The sequence below is a fragment of the Gavia stellata genome, chromosome 16 (assembly GCF_030936135.1).
Source record: "Gavia stellata isolate bGavSte3 chromosome 16, bGavSte3.hap2, whole genome shotgun sequence".
NCBI classification, from domain to species: domain Eukaryota; kingdom Metazoa; phylum Chordata; class Aves; order Gaviiformes; family Gaviidae; genus Gavia; species Gavia stellata.
This window is the reverse complement of record NC_082609.1, coordinates 17,759,790-17,780,817: the sequence shown is the minus strand read 5'-3', so window position 1 is coordinate 17,780,817 and position 21,028 is coordinate 17,759,790. Positions and strand designations below refer to the sequence as shown.

The following is a 21,028-nucleotide window of genomic DNA, read 5'->3' as shown; positions in this document are numbered from 1 at the left end:
GAATAAGGAAAGAATAGCAGCACCATTTTGGTATGCCTATTATAACTTAATACCTGGACCTTTAACATAAAAGATCAGGGCATGGTAAGATTATACTTGAAATTAGACAATATGCTGCAATGACTAAGTGACACAGATACGGTGGAATTTATGCTTTTCAGTAGAATGAACAGTACAAAAACAGAGAGCCAACAGGTATTTTTCCCTCCTCTATCTCATCAAGTTGCATGCCACAACCCTCACAGATTTTTTTGTCTCAACTTTTGATTCATACCCCAGCCAGAAAAGCAGTTTTTAGACAAAGACAATAAAAATCATATTCCTAACTTTTTAGAGAATATAGTTTTTCTTTCACAAAACTATTCAAGAGCATTTCCCCAATGAGTTTCTAAGCTCAGTCACTTAAAGCTACAACACCATGACAGATCTGACTCAACTGCAGATACTTAGCCTACAATGGTGCATAAACAAGGACTTACAAAAACAGTAATCTAGAATGATTTTCTAAAGTTTTGGGCTTGTCTCTGATTCAGTGACTGTAGGTGTGCAGTCTCTACTTCCTATCAAACAAGATGTAAGGTTAAAAATTGACTATAAAGAGACCTTGACAGACAAAAGGCAAAATCCTTATGCAGCAAAACTGACAGCATTACTGACTTTTATGACTGTATCATGCTTGCCAAATAATTACTTCTCAGAATTTCTGGAACCAGAAGAGAATCTTGACTTCCTCTCTGAGACAAGTGAGACAGACAATGGGGAAAAGACTTGAAATTTTGATCCAAAAGTCTCTCAAAAAGATTCAATGCCTGAAGGCAGTGAAAATAAACTACACTGTGTAAACTTTGCGATTTTCAAATTACTTATTTTGAGAGGCCAGACGTACCACTATTTAAAACACTTGCAGCCTACAATTACTGTGTTTAATACTAGAATAGGCAAACGTATGTCAGAAAATCTGTGTATTTCTCCCAAACATAAACTAGGTCAACTCAGTTTAGCATTTCTCATCTATGCTGTCACTTAAGGAAAAATTACCAGGTTGATGCAGGAATGAATAAGATGGAATTTCATAACCAACATTACCTACACAATCATACAACGTGATCACATTATTCTCCTTCTGGTCTACGTATTTATCAATGTTGGTATCAATGAAGACAAGATAAATAACTATACACTACCATTAATCTTTGTTGGACTACCTAAACAGCTTGATTTAGTTGTATGCACCTCACTTGCCATCAATGTTATGGCAAGCTAGTTTACTGAAAAGAGCAATAAGAAATACCTAAAGTAAAATTTCTTCTGTGCTGGAAGTGATTTCTGGTTCTTAGTTTCTGCTAGACAGTATTCTCTAAGTTAAAAAAAAAAAAAAACAGCAACAAAATAAACAATCTTGAAACATCTGTTCCCTGCTTCAGTTCCAAGTCAAAAATGCTACTTGTGTCCAATCAGGGCTAGCCAAAACTATTCTTCACATCCAAAAATCAAAGTCCTGAAACTTTCACTTTTGTACTGAGTAACTACACATAGCAGTTTCAAACAACCCATTCCCTAAGATTACATTCCCTGATTATTCATGTGACAAAGATTCTAAATTAATCAAAACAACACTTTTTCCCTCTTCAGCAAGAACAAGGGTACACATCCAGGTACTGAGCTTTAGCATGACTTCCTCTACACTACGGAAGGCCGAAAGCACAAACTTCAGTAAAAATAGTAGGAAGAGTAACTGTCTCTCATTGTGCTTAAATAACGTACGTCTCTATTTAAAATTTAGAGCAAAGTTTACTGACCATGGAACAAGCTACATCTTTTTTTGTTCAGAGGAAAACCATAAATATTTATCTTTGATAGAATAATAAAATTAATCTAGCACTAAGAAAATAAACAATGCAGTCAAAGACAACAGTGTGAAAAAAAGATGTCTTGTGGGGGAAGGAAAGGGAAAAAAATTGATCCAATACCTTCAGGACTAACAAATCATGGATGCCATCTTGAAGAGTTGTTCCATCCTCCCTCATTAGTCTTATGTAGGCCATTGCAAAATTCTTTTCTCCTTTATCTTTAGCTACGAAGCAAAGTATTTTCAGTTGACTATCCATCAATGAACTCAAATTCACTAAAGTAAAAAATTTACTCAAGTAGAAATTCCCTACTTACACTCTTGAGATGACCTGTGTCTGAACATGAAGCGCAGATGTATTCTTTGCATGTCTTCAATAGGGACTGCTACCTTTTGTAAAATCAGAAAATAAAGAAGAGAGTGGTGGTGGTGGGGGGGTGGTTTCACCTGTAACGAGCTCCTATGTTAGAATAAATAAGCAGTACCACTTCTGCTTGCTCCATAATGCCCTCCACAGACCATTTAAAACTATTGAGCATGATCACAGGTGCAGAAGTAGTGGCTGATAAGCAATTATCCGTTAGATTTTGCTCGAAGTCTAGCACCACGAAAGGAATGAAGCACTGAACCCAGTAAGTTAAAGCACACAGGTGCTTGTACGCTACAAAATAAGTAGTGTCTTATTACTTACCCTGTTAACTATAAAGAATTACCCACTATGCACTGTGAAATTTCCACATTTCAGATAAATAAATTAAAAACCAATTTAATAAACAGGTGAAAAAGGTAAGAAAATTCTAGCAAAATAAATTAAGTATATTCTTGTGATTAAATTCAGTTTCAAAGCCTTGAGCTGAATCCCAGGAACTTGTGACTGCTTTATTCTTAAAGTAGCATACCTACATATAACAAATATGCAACAAAAAAGACCAACTGCATAAGAAAAAGCACACATTTTTATATTATCGGGTTTATAGTTCTAAAACTGTCAAGACTCGTACTCCTTAGTGTTTATTCACAGCTTCCCTTTACAAGTCATAGTGCATAACACTCCTTCACATTAACTACACTTTTCAAAAGGATCTCTGTTAATGATTCTGTATAAAAGTCTGAGTTAAAGAATAATTTTAAAAAAGAAACTAGCATATTAAGCAAAAACCAGAATGGGTCAATGTTTTCAAAACAACAAATAAGCTTCCATTTCAAATCACACTTCCATTCCTTCCCTGTCCTGCCCAATCTCAGCAACACACCTTAGCGTAATAATTGCAGGCTTGTCATACACAGCAATAGTCTTCAATAGTCGTCGTCAAAAAAAGTCATGCTTGCCAGCAAGCCTGCAATATCCTTTGTATGAACTACTTCTGGAAGCTTCTGGGCATTTTACAATCAAGGACATCAGAGCTAGATTAGATAAATATTGGTGTGTCTCTAAAGAAATCAGAGACAGTTTTTTCTCTCTAAAATCGTAGTATTTGGGGGATGAGGGTGCTGGGCTTTTTAGTTTGGTTTTTGGGGCTTTTTTTTTTTTTAAATCATGCAATTGAAGCTCCTCATCTCCATTGTTTCACCGCAATAGAACAAATGCAATATTTAATTTTTGATAAGCCACGTCAGTACATAAGGTTATCTAAGACAACCTCATTTGTTTTGCTAAACAAAATCTTAACATCATTTTCTAGGCCAAATTTTAAGCCTCAGTAATCACGTATCTCTAATAACTGATGCATGACTAAGGCTCCATCCTTCTAGCTGTATTCAGGACCAAGTTATTTTTCAGAAAATGCTGATGCTGTGCAACTTTTCTGTGTGAGGTACCAAGAAATGAAGAGAAAAAGCCCAAGTGAAACGTATCTACACCATACCTTTAACGTTTCCATCCAACGTGGCTGTTTGACCTGATAGTAGAGAACTGATCTGTATTCACTCACGGGTTTGTCCCCCGCTCCCAAGCAAACAGCATTCTTACAAAAAGAAGGGAAGAAACAGTGCTTAGTGGCTCATTAATTTCCGTAATCTTTTATGACTTGAGCAAAACCAAGGAAAGGAGCAGGCCGCCGAACGAGAGCCTCCCCGGGAATCCCGCCCTTGGCTGCGGGCAGCAGCTTTACCTCAGCGCACCGCCGAGCCCCGCGCGAGCCCGCCTGGCGCGAGCCCCCGCCCGCTTTACCCCTGCGAGGCGGCGCTCCCTGAGGTACGAAGCCATGGCGGCCGCAGCACCCTCGGCCAGGCCAGCCCCCAGGCTCCCCCGGGCTTCGCTTCCCGCCTTCAGCCGCGCAGCCCCCGGGCCCCACAGCCGCTTCGCAGCGGCAGCCGGGCTGGGCCAGCGCCGGCCGGGTAAGCGCGCTGGTCCGCGCCTCTGCGTCCTCACGCAACCGCCACGGCGGCTGGGAGAGGGCACGGCTGCAGCCGCTAAGGCGCTGGGGCCCAGGCTCAGGCCTGGGAGCTGAGGCGAAGCTTTCCCCGGTTAACAGGCCCCACGGCCTGGGCCAGCCTGCCCCCAGGGCCCTGCGCAGCTCCAGCCTGGAGCCTTCGGAGACTGGAGACACTCCATGAAAGCTCCCGGTTCAGCACCAGCATCGATCCTGCAGCATGAAGACCTGGCTTTCAGAAGCAGTTTTGAATTTGGATATGCCATCATTCAAAATTACATAATAATGAAAGCACAGACAGAGAGGAAGCATTAATATGAAGATACTGCATTTTCCAAGCCTCTGAACATAATGAAAATAAACGTTTTCCAGAATTATACTGGACCTATCCTTAGACTGCATTTTACAGGGGTTACACAGTGGGCTCTAAGAAGAGGTAGGTGATGAACATACAAAGACTTAAGTTCCTCAGTTTGAGGAGAGAAATCAAGTAACCAAGGCATCATCTCAATTAATGGAAGAAACACACAAAGTAAAAATAATCAAGCTTCATTATTCCATTTATTTCTCTATTTACTTTGAAATAGTCTATTCCAGCAACATCTCAGAAGTGTTTGGCTGCATACCACAGAGGTGACTTCCAAACTAAACATTGTAGAGGCGACGACAGTATGCCCTCCCGCATTTTTTCAACATTTAGAATTTCCCATTCTCTAATGACTATCTCAACTAGCACAGATCCAACTTCAAGTTTTGATCAAGTTCAAAATTTGTTGTAACCTAGGAATTCAGTTTATTTAGTGAATCTGTGAAGAGAATTGGCCTACATCCGTCTTTCCTAGCTGATTGCGGTTGAGGTTTGTACATGCATAGTAACTGCTAACATTGATAATTGAAGAAGCAAGATCACTGACACCAGGCATCAGACATGAAACTGAAGTGTGTGAAAGAAGCAAACACATTAAATTCTCTATGTTTAAGCACAGGGGAAAGTAACCCTATATAGGCTACACTAACTACTGCAAAGGTGCAATTTTCCTGCTGAAAATCCAGTGAATCTTAGAGGTCTGCTTCAAACTCCAGGATGCCTTGTAGCAAGAAGAGCGGGATGCTGAGACCTGAAGATGATTTGTAAGGTCTGGTCAGAGAGGTTTAACTGCAGAAAGGTATGTCTCATGTGCCTGAAGGGAGCTTTTTCAAGGTTTATGCACCAACTTGTTAGAATGTATTCTGTAACATTCACTTGGAACAAAAAGCCTTTTACTTGCAACAGTAAATCTAGTGCTAGCTCTTCAACTGAAACTAGTTTGATACTTAAACAGAGCCAAGGAGTTTCCTGTTTAATGAACATAAACTTGATTCATGAACAATTAGAAACATTGAAATTTATATGAATTCATGGGTTTGAAAGTTTATTGGTATACATTTATTTTTTGGAGGCTAAAAGGGAAAACCAGTTCCTTTTATTATTACTGGTGTTCAACAGCATTCCAATTACCTCCTCAAAATTGTTGCTTAAAACATGTCTAAGGCATATTGCCCACAAAAAGCAGGCATGATTTGAACATACATTGCAGATCATAGACAAAGTGACAAATCCACTTTCTCCTAGTAATTGTTAAAAGGATGCATCTGCAGAACTGAACATATGTAATATTAGAATGCAAGGTTTAATGCATTGCAATAGGTTAACTTCTTTAAGGAATACTTTGATATATGTATTTTAGGTGTATTATCTGTGAATAGACAGAAGAGAGGTTGATGAAGTAGATTTCACAACAGAATAACTTCTGTACATGCAAGTTACTTGCTTAGGTGGTTTCACAGGTACAGGTAGTGTTTTGTAATCAGGGTTACTATCTGTTGTGTGGACCCTAAATGTTACATTTAGGGTTTAGGATTTTCTTCATTCAAGCTTTAAAGTTACTTCTTAAGGTCAAGCGTTTAATTGTAGTTCATAAACATGCTTCAGCAAGTCATGAACCACAATGAGTTACTCCATCTTTATTTTCTCTCAAGAATCGTCATTATGATTTCACCCTCATGATCACAGTAGTGATTTAGTGAACAATACAAAGCTCAAAGAAGGAAAGGCCAAAAATCCCCCTAAATACTTAACTGGTGTTAAAAAGCTCTAAGGAAAAGACAAAAATTCCTCAAAATGGAAATAGACAAACAAAAAGACACTGTGAAATATTTAAGTTGCATACGTACAGCGTCCACACTTCTCTGTTGTCACTAATTTAGTTATTTGGCATGTACTTCATACAAGGGACAGTGACACAGTCTTCCTGGCACAAATCAAGGGTTTGTTATGTAGCAGAAGTGGGATTTCTAACATTTTAATGTACAAATTGTGTTCCTCTAGGGTTTTTCTTGTGGAAATTCCCAGACTAAGAATGCAGTAATTGTCAGAAACAGCATTTGTTCCTTGGCACAGCTAAAATAGGTCATTCAGTATTATTTCTTGTTACAGTTTTATGCAAAACATTTATAGGACTTTAATAGATATGTCACTTTAAACATCATAAAACTTAACAGTCACGAGATGTCACAAGATGACACAAGTGAGACAACTGCAAGTTTTTGCACAATGGTATTTTATAAAAATTTATAGGACGTTTAAGGCTTACTTCTATAATGTAACTCATGTTTCTCTGTTCATCATACAAAAAAAAGAAAACTTACTGGCATCACTTTTCCTTCTTCATCACAGACACACATTATCACTTCCACATTTCTCTGAGTTGTTTTATTGTATTTATCAAAATCTCCATACAGCAATGTAATATAAATGTCATTTCTTACATCCCCTAAAAAAGAAATGGTAAAGTTAAAAAAAAAGCAATGAAAATGCTGTGAAAGCATTGGGTAAACTGAACTTCACAAGAGTACCTCCTTTTCTGCAGTGAAACAGATAAAAATATCTTATTTTCCATCTGAACTTAAATTTCCATCTCTGTTATTCTTAGCTAAGAAGATACTACGGTGTGATATGAAACGAACCGCATGGGACTGACTCCTCACAGTGACTTGAAGCAATTCTCGTCCTGCACTGACACCTGCTGGTAAGGTGATGGATGATGGCATTACTGATTTTTCCCCAAATACACAGCTCTCTTGCTAGAGGGAGCTTCGTATTTTAATTTTCTCCTGTGAACAAATCAATGACTTCTTTTAAAAGAAGTATCGAGATTTGAATTGAAGGGTTTGGGGGGGGGGTGGGGGGGGGGGTGTGTAGGTGGATGTTGTTTGTTTTTATAAAAGTAGCACTGCAGACAGCGAGTGACTTCAATTGGAAAATATCTTACCATAAATAAATAAATAAAAAAAATCAAGAGATTGTAAACTCATATGTTTATTATTATTAAAAGACAATTATAAGTTACAATAAAAATAAGGGTAATTTAAAATTCAGTTAAGCATCCACCTTAACCTACTTAGAAGGTAAGAAAGCTATGTACAAGGAGTTGGGTTTATCCCTCACTGTCTTGATTTTATTTTTTCTGTTTAAGTACTAGAAAATACTTTCCAAGGATTTCCCTATTTTATATAAGCCTCTAATACTGGAACAAAACTTACCATGAAGAGTGAATTCTAAAGAGCCTCCGAGTTACCTATTAAAGTAGTAAATAAGGCTGCAGCTGATGCTCATTAACCTAGGGTATAAAATAAAATCCATTCCTATTACAGAACAAAGCACCTCCTACCTGGCATGATTATTTCAGGAAATCCTAGCTTTCTAGCAACAACTGTGGTTCTGTCTACAAGATGTGGATAGTCCTTCCTAGTTTGAATCACATCTCCAACAAGCATTTTCACAGTTACCCAGAGACCTATTAAGAGAGAAAAAAAAATTACATTTACGGTAAGGAAAAAAAAAAAACCTAAACAAAAAAGATCTTTTCAGATGATTGCCTCTTCTACCCTCCCAAATAGTGATAAGAATTCACTTCCCCCACTTCCTTTAGCTGAGAGTAAAAGCTCTATAATCCAAAACTAGCTACTAATTTAAATCGTCTCCAAGATTCTGCAACAAACTCATGATTCTTCACTTCCAGCTTCAAAGTTGACCCACCTCCATAGTGGTGCCACAGCTCTAACAAAAGTCTTTCTTTAAAATGTAAACAATATAAAATGAAGTTCCACAAAAATACTTTGTTACTTTACTTTCAAAAAAAAAAAATCTACTTTACCTTGTCCACCACTGTCTCCTTTTGATGCAGTGACTTTGCTTAGGAGACTGTGTAAAAAGTCATTCTCTGCCACTACCCTGCAGAATAAAAAGCAATGTCTACTAGGAATTAAGTGCTAAATATATCAAATACCATTCAGAACATAGATGACAGACAGCCTCAGTCGTCTTTGCGCTATTTGACCTTATTATGACACATTCTGTAATTTCATTATCTGTCACTCCAAGTTGCAGACCACTCACATTAAGCAATGTGTACACTGAAGTGAAAAAGATTAAATCGACAACTTTAGGAATGGCATTTTGTGACAGACTGTCAATATGAAAGCTTATCATTTTGTAGGAACGCACAATGTGAATGCATTCACCAACATGCCAGTCCAGTCCACTTTCCCTGATAAACAGCCTGACAAACGAATGAACTTGGAATTTTTTTCAGCTACTTTTGAAATTAGAGACAAATTCTCACCTAACAAAGATGTTGGATGGAATTGTAAATAAATGAAATAATAAACCAGTGTGTCATACTTGGGCCTTTAAGAATGAAATCTGTTCTCCCTAGTACATAGTGGCAGTGCTGTGTAGAATGTACAAAACGTTTCCCATGAATACTGGCATCTATGGATTTGATCTGCGAGTATCACATTTTTAGGCAGCTGGTGTGGCTTTTCTTTTCAAGGTAGTTAATGTATGACAATTCAACTACTTTTCAACTGAAAGCCAATTTTTACTCAGATTTTTCTCAAATTCAAAACAGAATCAAGCATATAAATTACTAGTTATCCATACTTGTAAAGCTTACTATTGAGTATGTATAACTATTTAACTTGGGTTGCGTTAAACAGGACATGGTACCAGCTGTCTGGAGGAGCACGTTGATAGAAATATACATTCATTTAACATGCTATGTAACCCCTATCAAGTCTTAAATGCCCTTTAAAGTGATACTTAAATAATTAACACTATTACCACATAAAATTATTAAAAGGAAAAATTATTTTTTCTTGAAACATTTTCTTGAAACATTGTTACAGCCAAAGAGATGTAGAAATATTTTTGTGCATATAAAAAAAAAGGTATCTAAGACTATCTTACGGGTGAAAGGGAATGAAATGCTGCTTTTCTTCGTCACTTTCAGCTTTTCCTTTTATGATATCTGTAATATCCATAACTAGAAGAGTAAAAGAAAAATCATCAAAACATATAATAGCATTGCAAAATAGCTCCTTATTTATGAATAATGCACATAACTGTTCTTGTGCCTCAAGGTTGATATAGATTTTTCACTAGCAAGCAGCGTAGCCCAATAGGGGTAAATTTGTGGGGCAGAACATTTAGTGCAAAGTCCACACTATAAACGTGACGTTCTGTAAAGGGAGAATTACTTCAGACTGGTTTTGGTCTAAACCTGTGAGTACAGGTATGAGTGCATTGGTGGTGCTCCTGGGATATAATTATTGGGTTTATTTCATCTGCAAGGAATTCTGTTATTATACTCCAGTACCATGCTTTGGTTTGCACTGCACAGCAGTAAGTATGAATTATTAGGAAATTAAATTCTAAAGCACATATCTGACCTGAAATAAAATGCTAATGTAGGTGCAGTCTTTATGGACTTCAAAAATTAAATATGGAAGATAGCTGATGTAGCTAGTTTGTATTCTGACATGTCTTGGTAGAGATTCAGTGGTCCAGGGTTGGCAAATATCACTTGGGGCCTGCTTCAGATATAGCACCGGGGACATCAGTTACCTGCCACTCCAAAAGGCCGCCTTAGTCCTTGTGTGTATTTCTTTGAGTTACTGTCTTTGAGATCCATCCTTCCAACTCGAACTATTTGACAAACTAAATAAATTTTGTCTCTGCTGAGGTCTTTATTTCCAAGATCCTAAGATACAAACAAAAAAGAACTGAAATATTACTTGGGGAAGAACCAAGTTGTAAAATTTAAACAGGACCTCCAGTAATAAATTGAGCCTCAGTAATCAACGGGGAAAAAAAAAAAACAAACCACAAACTGACCCCGCAGAAAGGATGAAAAACCTGACAGTTTAAAGTTTGAAGAAAATATAAGGTAAGATAAATAGAGAAAATAGTAGCAATCAAGAGGTACAGCAGATAAAAAGAAATATCAAGTCATCAGTAAATTTATGAGGCAGCAAATTGATTTGAAGAAAGGACATTGAAGCATTGTCACTGCCTTAAAGCATCCAATGACTGGTCATCTTGCTCTTTTTCTAAGATTACTTCTGCTTGCTTCTTCATCTTGCTCAGTTCTTCAGGAATTCTGATAGGGGCCACAGAGAAGAGACAATCTGATTTGCAAATACGAAGTAAGAAAAACTGGAAAACACTTACTGTGAACACTACTTTAAGGTTGTTGAGCATATCAATTTCCTTTGGAAAGCCTCTACTCCCCCATCTCACCAAGTAGTTCTCACTGTTTTGAAGATAAATATCTTACTGTCATGTGATTTAAAAATTCTTCCCTTTCACAGTACATTAAAAACCACAGTACATAACAAAGGTTGTGTAACAGACAAATAGTCTGTGGTGATTGTTTAAATCTAATACCAGATGAAAGAGACAAGAATGCTGCTATGCAAAATGCCATCAGTAAGTTCTGAAAAATAACTTGAACATAAGACAGAATTGGCACCTTTTCTGGAGGAAACATTATCATCATCCTTGCCTGTTTGACAGGAATACTCAACAGAATCTTAATCTATCTTTGAATTTATAAGTTACTCCCATTTTATCCCCTTCCCCCCATTTCAGTACTTTACTCCAGAAACCACAACATTCCCCATCAAGAACAATCTCTTAACTCTGAAGTGCTCTCAGGCTTCTCCAAAGTTCTGAAATGTTCATTTCAAGGGATCCCTTACCCTAGAATTCTTCAGTAGCCACCAACAACTAGATCTGTCCACGCTTCCCTTTCCTTTTGGTTTTCTTCCTTTTATTTTTATATTCTCTGCGTTACTAGCACCTTGGCAACTATTTTACTTCATTTTGGCTAGCTCCTTTTGCTACTCTTTTGCAATAAAAAAAAGAAAGCTTACCTTATAATTGTTAATTTCTGTGGATCGTATAGTGACATAAAGAGTTCTGCATCCTCTCCAATTCGGCAAACAAAATTCCGCACAAAGACATATAGGCTGTGGGTGGGGGATGAAGATATTCGGGAGTACGATGCATAATCTGGTTGATCCTTTGACTACTCAGAAGGAGGAAAATCATTAGCTAGATCCATGAATTAAAACGGTGGGATACTACAAGCAATTTCAATTTTTATCACATGTAACAGTTAATCTTGAAAATTCACAGAAAATTCAGATAAAAATACTTGTTTCCAGCAAATAAGCATTGCCCTGTATATTCCTCCAAAAGTCATTGCTTAATAACGCAGACATGACTAGCAAATGAGTTTCTGACCTTCTGCAATGCTTCACCAGTGTATCAACATCCTTTTCTACTATGAAGCTAGAACGTTAGCAGATTAGTTAGAAGGTGCAGACGTGACCTAAGTATGGAAAATCCCACCTTCCTCCCCAGATCCTTCACTATATGCAAGGAGATAAAAAGCTCAGACCGGGTTCTTCAAAACGCTGCACCCAGACTATGGACCTACCTCCATGTGCAAATAATGAAAAAGTTGATGACCGAGATGCCTTAAATCAATCTGTTGCAGTACTTAGGGGACTTACTCAGTATTATGAGCACGGACTTCCTTTGTATGGGATTCTAAGCATATTATCCTTTCCAGGTAGGTGTCTCCTTTTAGAAACTTTATTAATATTTCCAAGGAACAGAACAGTTAAGCTGTTTCTCTTCACTTCTCCCCTCACCTCCAGAAACCTTCCTTTCTTCAAAATCTTAATTTCATTCAGGAGACAAGAGCCAGGTTAAGTTCCCTTCCTGCGTATGAACGTATTCAAAACCTTACCTCCCAAGAAAATCAGGCTGCTTTCAATGGAACTATTCTGAAGTCCTTTACTGAAATTTTGGTAAAAGACTGTGCCTAAAAGATTTGACAGTGGTTTTGCTATGCTGTAAGAACTTAAAACCCTTTAGGAGAAGAGAGCAGGGAGTTGGATTCGATGATCCTTATGGGTCTCTTCCAAATGGAGATATTACATGGCTTCCACATCTTAGGCCAGTTCTTCAGCCACTGGGCAATTATATAAAGGGGGAAACATCACCACTTTTGAAGAGAAGAGAAAGTATCAAGATGTCACTACAGAGGCAAGCCTACACAGTAGGATATAGCAGAAGGCCTACTATCCCCATCGTAATGGTGTTCCAGTACGCTAGGAACACTAGCGAAACAAAATATATCTCTCTGAAAAGGAGACAAGTAACATATGCTGAGATCAGGACACAGCTGAGCAAGTTCACTGGCTCAGTATTAGGCTCCTAATTTCTGCCTACATCCTATTTTAACCACCTAGAAACAGCAACTTCACATTTCATGGCCTAAAGCTCTTTTTATCCATTGTTTGGCTCTATTTTTAAGACAAGTCAACACAGTCTACTGCAGACTACCAAGTTTAATTTTCCTTATATTGTCAGTTAATTACATTTTCATGTCTGGGAAGCAACATTTATTTAGTGACACTGATGAGAACAACTCATAAGGTGTTTTCCAGTGATTTGTCATGGGCATTATTGAAGTGTCACGACAGCCCAACTTTTTTTTGTCAAGTGTTTTACTTGCTTTATTACTGTTTATTTTCTCATGAATGAAGAAAAGAATCCAAGTATCTTACAAGTCCCTGAACAGATTTAATATAGGAAAAGGTCAAGGAAGTGTAGTCACCTGCTTTGCATTTTGAAAGATGAAATTTATGGACTCATCAGCTTTGCTTAGGCATGCTAACTCTGGTGTCTACTGGATTATGCTGAGTTCACCTGAGTTCCTCTTTAGTGAGCTTAAAGTCTTGAATGCCATCAGACTAACTAACAAGCAGCAACACATAGCAAACAACTAGTGTTGTCACAAGATCTTCTAAAAAAGAGCTTTGGTTAGTCATAGCTTGCAGCCTGAACTCCAAGTACGTAACTATTCACTATGCAAATCAGCCTATTAAGTAGCCCACAGATGGAATGAGGAGACATATTTCCATTTAGGAATCCAAGAATGGATTTAGAACCAGCTTTAGACACAGGCTTTCAGCCTAGCCCACATGCAGCTAACTCAATTTGAGGCCTAGCCATATTTATAACACATAAATGTGAATTCTACTCATAGTTAAGTCAGAGGCAAAAGTTTCCACCAGCTTTTATTGTAGAAGGTTACATCCTTCAACCCTTGTACTGATTTTTGATTTTGATTTTAGCAAAGGAAGCATTAAATTTGGCCACTCATTCCTACCATTTCCTCCTTAATTCGCTCAGTGATTTTATTAGTCGCTTCTTCATGTGCATGAAATAGGCTGATGACGCTGGTTTTATCTGGATCCAAGATATTTCCATCTTCATCTCTAACTATTAGATCTAGCTCAAGTATCCTGTGAAAATACAAAGAGCATAATGGCAGAATTATTTCCTTCTATAAAAATAAAGTTTAGAAATGTAACGCATAAGGAGCTGCTTCAAGTTTTAAAGCAATAAAGTAAGTTTAAATGCATGCAACAGTAATTCATTGAAGAAAGATTTAAATAAACCCCACGATTTTATTTTCAAGCAGTACAGTATTTATCCATTTTAGGAATTTATAGTAATAACACCAAAGCGTTTAAATGCCTATCACCTAGAATAGATTCCCCATGTTCAATGACTTCAAGCAGTCTTCATGTCTTTTGCTTTTTAACATATAACCTTTGTAATCAAGATGTATAGGTTTTTTCTGTTACCTTCTGCTTTTGTGTTGCTCTCTTATTCTCCCAGTCCCGTGACTTAACTAACTACTATGCTCTGTTCTCCTTTGCTCTCCTACAAATCATGCCTTTTTTCCTTCCGCTCTTTTTTTTTTCCTCTCAATGTTCAAATCTCGAGTCTTAACTCCATACATCCTACATATTCTTGCCCATAGTGTCTCGGTGTCACCTCAGTCAAGAGATATCCTTTCTTGCCTATCCAGGATCTGACTCCTCCATCCCCCTCTAAAATCACTCTATTTCGTGCCAGACTATACCTTTCACAATTTCTAAAATGTATTGGCTGCTTTTATGCCACTGCTAATGTTGTTTGAAGCAGTCTGTATCAGGCTGCAAGCTGTCTTCATCACCTTACATGATTATCCATGACCTCTCCTGAGTTGGTATTCAATTTCCTCTCCCACAATGACCCACTCAGCCTCCATTGTCATTCCCCTTTATTCCTTCTCCACAGTTTGGCAAATTTCCTTCACAAATCACAACTCAACCCCACATTTTCAGGCACTTACAAATACTATCCAACTTGTGCTTTTCCTCTATACAATCCCAAACAATTTTAAACATCCCTTCCTCCCCTGCTCCTCTAAAGGAAGCTTACTGTCTCATAATTTGCAAAGAAGAGAAGAATGTGAAAACAAAAAAGTCTGAAAGCAAAGAAATGTTAGTGTTGTCTTAATCAGAGCTGGGCTTCTTTGACTGGAGCATTTGAAATCAAAATCTGTCTTGGAGTGACCATTGAGCTCCACATAGTGTAGCAAGGTATGTGTATTCCCATAGTGTGTTCTGCAAGAATACAATTTTTCAGAAATCTGTGCATCTAAATCACAATGAACAAGTTAAGAGTTTCACAACATCTCATGGTCATTGTGTATATGTCTAGCCATAGGTAGCTGAAGACTTTCAGCCACAGATAGGCCTTCAGGCCACAATGACCACAGTGACTTGCAATAGCTAAATATAGGTTATAAGTGGATTCCACTACCTCCAAAACCTTTACCAGATGGTCGAACACCACTCAACCTCACATAATGCCATTTTTGCCAAAAATGTGTTGCGTTGCAGTGACTTTTCATTAGCAAGAAGCAGACAAGGCATTTTGTCAAGTAACTATTTTATCGCTGGTAGTTTCACTTCTATTACCAGAACCAGAGTTCTGCCTGGAAATTCCCTAGTAAATTGGGGAGGTGGAGGAGGGTGAGGAAGTAGGCTGGTGGTGTGGTGCCTTTAACAAAGCCCCTGTACACTTCAGATTTTTGCTATTTATCCACCATACTAAGGTCAGCACCACTTCTGAAGTGGTAGCATACCACTACTAGAGGTAGGCTGTGTTTGAGAAGGATGGACAAGTTTTGTGTCCTGAGTACACTGATGTTATATGTATGTAAAGGCCAGTTATCTGACCTCAAATCTTTACAATTGACAAGCTCAACTATCTCTAATTAACAAATAAATTAATACTTTGAAAAAGCTATTTGCTGTAAGAAGTCTCAACATGGTATCACTATTATCATAGGAATAATAGGGAGAAGGTCAAAAAAGAAGATTCAGTATGTCTACATCTCACACTAATGAGCTACAAAACTGCAAACAGGAAAAATTTATCATAAACTCTGTTCTAGCTGGGTGCTTTAAAATAAGTCATGTTTTCCAGAAGCAATGCAGGCCACTTACTTGTTACCGTAGTCAATTCTGGAAGTGACTTTCTGTTTGAGTTCTTTGAGCTCATCTTTTGGCAAAGTCCCGGACAGAAGCTGTGACCGCCACTCCATTAAGTCATACATCATAGACTGCACCTGCTGGAACTGCTCTTTCTTATTTGTCTGAGATATAAAAGAGAACAGGTTTCAAGCTTCAAGTTGAACTGAAACATAGGTCTTGACAATGTGTCATATTTTAACACTAAATTATTGCAGGAGCAATAATTAGGCAAAGTAGCCCACTAATCCAAGTCAAGTCCTGTTCTGTGTTTTTACTTCTGATCATTCCTCCACAAATCCTCCCAATTTAAAATCACTGAGCCTTGGCTTCCTTCCTCCTTTCATCCCACAAATTGTTAAGTACAGCATTTCCCATGTGACCATAAAGAAATGACATGAAATTTAAGCACTTTGTATGGGGATAGGGAATTACAGTATTTTTGGTTTATTTAATTAAGCTGTTTAAAAATTTGTCAACTAAATCTCATCAAGAGAAAACACCATAGAAGCAATTTACTTCCATTTAAGATACTGATAAGAGCATGCTGGGAACAACAACATTTGATGAACAACTTTTCTCTTAGTGAGGGAATACATAGAAGTCACTAAAGCAATTCCAGCATCATCCACTGAAAAAAGAAAAGTTTTAATTGTTGACTTCAACAAGAGGAAGACTAAAAAGTGACATGTTTCAGAAAAAATATTAATGAGGAAAAACTACACCATATTCAAGATTTCTTTGCTCAAACAGAAAAAAAGCAAAATCCAACGGCTGGGAACCTGGAGCAGTCAGTGCAAGTTGTTGAAACAGGTTATCCATTAGAAGAGACTCCTCAAGTACTGGAGAATTCACCATCTTTTAATGTTTTTCCAGTCAACACTTTATGAATTTTTGGCTGTCAGACTTAGGTTAAACAAGTCACTAGAATCAGTAGGGATTAATGTAGTGTTACAACATGCCAAATATCTATGATTATGCAAATGTAAAAATCAGCCTTATATCCTTCAAATTCAAATTTTATCTCTGAGTTTTGTAGTCCAAGGACAGGTATAACATTATAAGAAAGGTTTGGTCTCTGTATAAAGGATACTTGAGGCCTGCAAAAATATTTCAGGTCCAGTTAAAATAGAAAGATAATTTCAAAAAAATCATGAATCACTTCTACAGTTCTATACTACACTATGGGCATTACGAGCATATGCAAAAGGCCACCATGACTGCAGGTTGCTTACTTACAAGGAAGCTGACGCAGTGGCCGTTTTAACTAATACCTCTGAATTCATTGCACTTTTATGTATTGGTAAAAGTGCTCACAGAAAAAATGTTCTTCTCCAAGAAGGAAAAAATATGTTTTTAAGACATGTAAAATTAAGATATTGAAAGTAAAAAGACTAACTTCTTGAAATTGCCAATTGTTAATAGCTACACACTCCCAGTAACCCATGAACAACTTTTGCTCTAGCATCCCAAGAACATGGTGACTCTTTTTCAAATGCTTCTTAGTTATGTTTGATACTCCTATCTTGAAACTTGTCAACTCTACAACGAACGATTATGAAAAATTTATCATGTACAGAATACTCAAGGTTGAAACTAAAGGCATGAAGTTACACCACTCCTCAGCAGTTAAGTCAGCCTTTTAACTTAAGGCCATTGAAGAAAATGGGAATCATCTAAGCAGTGTTGAAGAAGTAATTTCTTAAATCCTCCCAGATCCAGTCCTACATCTAAGGAAAGACAGTAATTTGGACAAGGCCTCAATATGCATAAATAGGACTAATTAACAGGTCACACACAGCATGCAAAAATGTCATACCACATAGAGCTGTTTCCAGATGCTCCCCCATTCCCAGAGAGTAGTGGTAACTTCTTGAACTAAAGGAATTTCAGCAGGTATTATATTTTCTGTATGTCTAGGAAAGAGAAGAAAACTTAACACAATGAAAATGAGTATCTGAGTTTCACAGGTTTATATTATAGTTACTGTGTTTAAGGCATATAAATGCCTTAAAACTCATTCTTTAGCAGACAAAATCCTTAATGTAAAAAAAAAAACAACAAACAAACAGTTAAATTCAATACCTTTTCTTTTCAACAGTAACTTCCTTGATGTGGATGAAAGATTTAGGAAATATTCCCTGTTGAAAGAGGGAAAAAAAAAAATAATGAAAAAAATCCACACTTACTCTCCAAGAACATTTAAGTAACAAATGAGAGCTTTCCAAAACCCACTTCTACCAAATTTCCTTCCTAAAACCATGTGAACATAAACTGTAATCTCCAAATTAACTGCTGTCTATCTAGATTTCTGTCCAGCTGGATACATTTCTGTTTGATGGACAAGTAATAGAAGTTTTGTCATATCCTTTTCTGCAAGCATAGAATGCATAGTACTAAATTTCTTCGTAAGAAACACCATCTTCCACCCTCCTCCCCCCATCTACTCCCCCAGAAAACAGTACATACAGGGTAAATACAGTAAAGAAACATCTTTTCTGTGCATCAGCCCATACATTTCTCATTCTAGGAAAAATGTGCAGTCTAATTTAGACATCATCTTGATTATCAAACCGAAGGAGACACACTGATACAGGATCATTGCCTCTAGCAATAGAAATACTGATAGACAGAGGAAATAACTCGGGATGAATAGCAAAATGGCCATTGACACGAAGGATAGTAAACTCAAAGTTTACTTTGAAGCATAAGAGTCAAGAACACTCTGCATAAGACTAAAATTGCTTTAAGAAAAAAGAAGGGCCTTTCATTTGCAGTGCACAAAGAAGGGAGACACTTAAAGCCATAAATTCTCAGCCCTCCAAGGTATATATGGCACCACTGCAACTGAGATTATGGTGTCATTTTGTACTGCTTAGGGCCACGCAGTAAGATGTCCAGCAAGATGTAGCAAAGGAGGCACCAGATTTCATTACATTCTCAACATTTATTTTTAATAGATCTGTGTAGAAAAAATGGTCACCAGACAAAATGATCTAATGTGATGTGTCTTTGCTCTACAACAGCTGACACGTTTTAAGTCATCCTAAAGGAATACCTGGCCATCAATCTATCTGTGACAATCCTTACATTAACTAGCAAATCTAGTCTTGGTAATTAAGCTAGGTTCTTCTTGGATTCTTCTCTATTCAATAACTTACATCCATACGTGGTACTTTACAAAATCCTTCTCTCAATTAGATTTCAGCTTTTATAGTCATTTTCTTTTACCACTGGATCTTAATCAAAACACAATCATGTCTTATCACTTCCACAGTTTTTCATTAAGATTTAAGTTCAAAAGAGTCCATGAAGAAGCAAAGTAAAAGAAGAAGGTCCCATTAATAGCAAATCTAGTGAAATCTTAGTATATGAAATTAATAATACTTCTTAAAACATGTTATGCATGTTGACCTTGATGAAGCCATTGTGCAATATTAAGAATTAGTTAAAAGGAAGTGGTTAGTTCTGGTAAATATTTTCCCTTTTTAGTTTTAGACTAAATTTTAATCAATTAAAATAAAAAATTAATTAGAATAAACAGCAAAAGTGTTTTGAGCCAAAAGGAATGTCAAAGGAGTATTTAAAACACAGTTCTAGTATTGGACAGGAGGAGAGGATGGTTAGCCATTCTCTCATATCCACACTCAATTATCGCAGATCAACCAGTTGATAGTAACTACTTTGGATAGCTTCCACTGAAATACCATGCTGTATCAAGAACTTAGGGTGAACCACCTCATCACTAGCCTGGCTTCCACCTCCTCTGTGATAAGCTAGAAATGGAAGTGAGCAAATAAGGTGTACTGTGCAGTAGTATTGGAGCTCACAGAACATGAGAAACAACAGGTACAAGTCTGGGGAAAAAGATTATGCATAATTATCACAAACAATTATTCATTCCTCTGTCTTTTAGGATGTGCAGTTATTGACCAATGAAGTGAAACAGTAAATTAAGCATCCAATACTTTCAAAAGGAAACTAAAATATTTTACTATCACACACAGTTTGAAAACAGACACAAATTAGTTGCTCTAAGTTAATGCAAGTTATTGCTAATACCTGCAAGCCATTGAATACAAAATAAGGAAAAGGAGAAATAGACAACTTAAGACTGTTCTGCTTTTTTTCTGATGGCATATTCTCTGCCAACAACTGCCTCTCTGCTCCCCAGAGATCCCTTTTTAAGTGGCCGTGAAGGTTTTATACATCCTTTTTCCAGGACACAGAGAAGCAACTTCCAAACATTTTTACTGTAATATAGGCATGAGTCTTGAACTTCAAATGCCTTTGCATTGCTGCTCCCTGATACTAAAAACTTGATACTAAGAGCAAGTTTCAAAAAAATGCTTTTCTTCTAGAAAAGCACATTTGAAACTAAAAAGTAGTTTTCTTGCTACCTAACTCAGTAGTCATCATACCCAGGGTAAAAACGCATTCATTTGTGGCTTTCCATCTTTACGTATAAGAATACTGACTTTTTTTTTTATTAAAATGATTTTTATACATTAAAAATATATTTAAGAATTTAAGCCTGATGGGAGTTGTTTATATTGAATGTAGCCTAAAGAATCCTTAGAAAAAAGTGCAGAAACAGACACATCTACCAGTAAGTTAACTCATAGTTGTTTCAAATTATGTCTTCATCAGTCTCTTAACCTGAAGGCACAGTAATTTTTTCTTCATTGATCTGCTTCTCCCAGTCCTCACTTCTGATATCTACCAACATTGTCCAGGACAAATGCTGATCATTTTATTAATCTTGAAAAGAAAGGGAATGGAGATACCTGACTTCAGAGGTCTGAATAGGACTACCTGATAAGAGATACTGAAAAAACCTACTTCACGGGTTGATTCCTTAAAAATAGTCTCATAGGAATGAATAGCGTGATCTTACCTCTGATCCTTTATGTCTTACTAGATAACCCTTGTACCAATCTAAAAGGAAGAAAGAATTCACTTAGTACGACAGAACATATGCATAAAAAAGCATATAATAAAGTAATGGTTTTTGTTTCATATAAGAACTATCTTTAAA

General features: G+C 37.0%; 1 protein-coding gene across 1 annotated transcript in view; it reads right to left on the bottom strand.

Annotated features, from left to right (window-relative positions):
• Nucleotides 1-21,028, bottom strand: part of DOCK2 (dedicator of cytokinesis 2) — a 205,649-nt gene that overhangs the window by 171,179 nt on the left and 13,442 nt on the right. The window contains exons 4-18 of the mRNA XM_059825590.1: nucleotides 20,888-20,928; nucleotides 18,076-18,131; nucleotides 17,810-17,906; nucleotides 15,967-16,115; nucleotides 13,791-13,926; nucleotides 11,479-11,633; nucleotides 10,775-10,856; nucleotides 10,169-10,304; nucleotides 9,512-9,587; nucleotides 8,418-8,494; nucleotides 7,932-8,057; nucleotides 6,910-7,034; nucleotides 3,715-3,813; nucleotides 2,167-2,239; nucleotides 1,971-2,074 (exon numbers count right to left, since the gene is read on the bottom strand). Of these exons, the coding sequence (XP_059681573.1) occupies nucleotides 1,971-2,074; nucleotides 2,167-2,239; nucleotides 3,715-3,813; nucleotides 6,910-7,034; nucleotides 7,932-8,057; nucleotides 8,418-8,494; nucleotides 9,512-9,587; nucleotides 10,169-10,304; nucleotides 10,775-10,856; nucleotides 11,479-11,633; nucleotides 13,791-13,926; nucleotides 15,967-16,115; nucleotides 17,810-17,906; nucleotides 18,076-18,131; nucleotides 20,888-20,928 (1,532 nt within the window). The remainder of the gene's footprint in view (nucleotides 1-1,970; nucleotides 2,075-2,166; nucleotides 2,240-3,714; nucleotides 3,814-6,909; nucleotides 7,035-7,931; nucleotides 8,058-8,417; nucleotides 8,495-9,511; nucleotides 9,588-10,168; nucleotides 10,305-10,774; nucleotides 10,857-11,478; nucleotides 11,634-13,790; nucleotides 13,927-15,966; nucleotides 16,116-17,809; nucleotides 17,907-18,075; nucleotides 18,132-20,887; nucleotides 20,929-21,028) is intronic.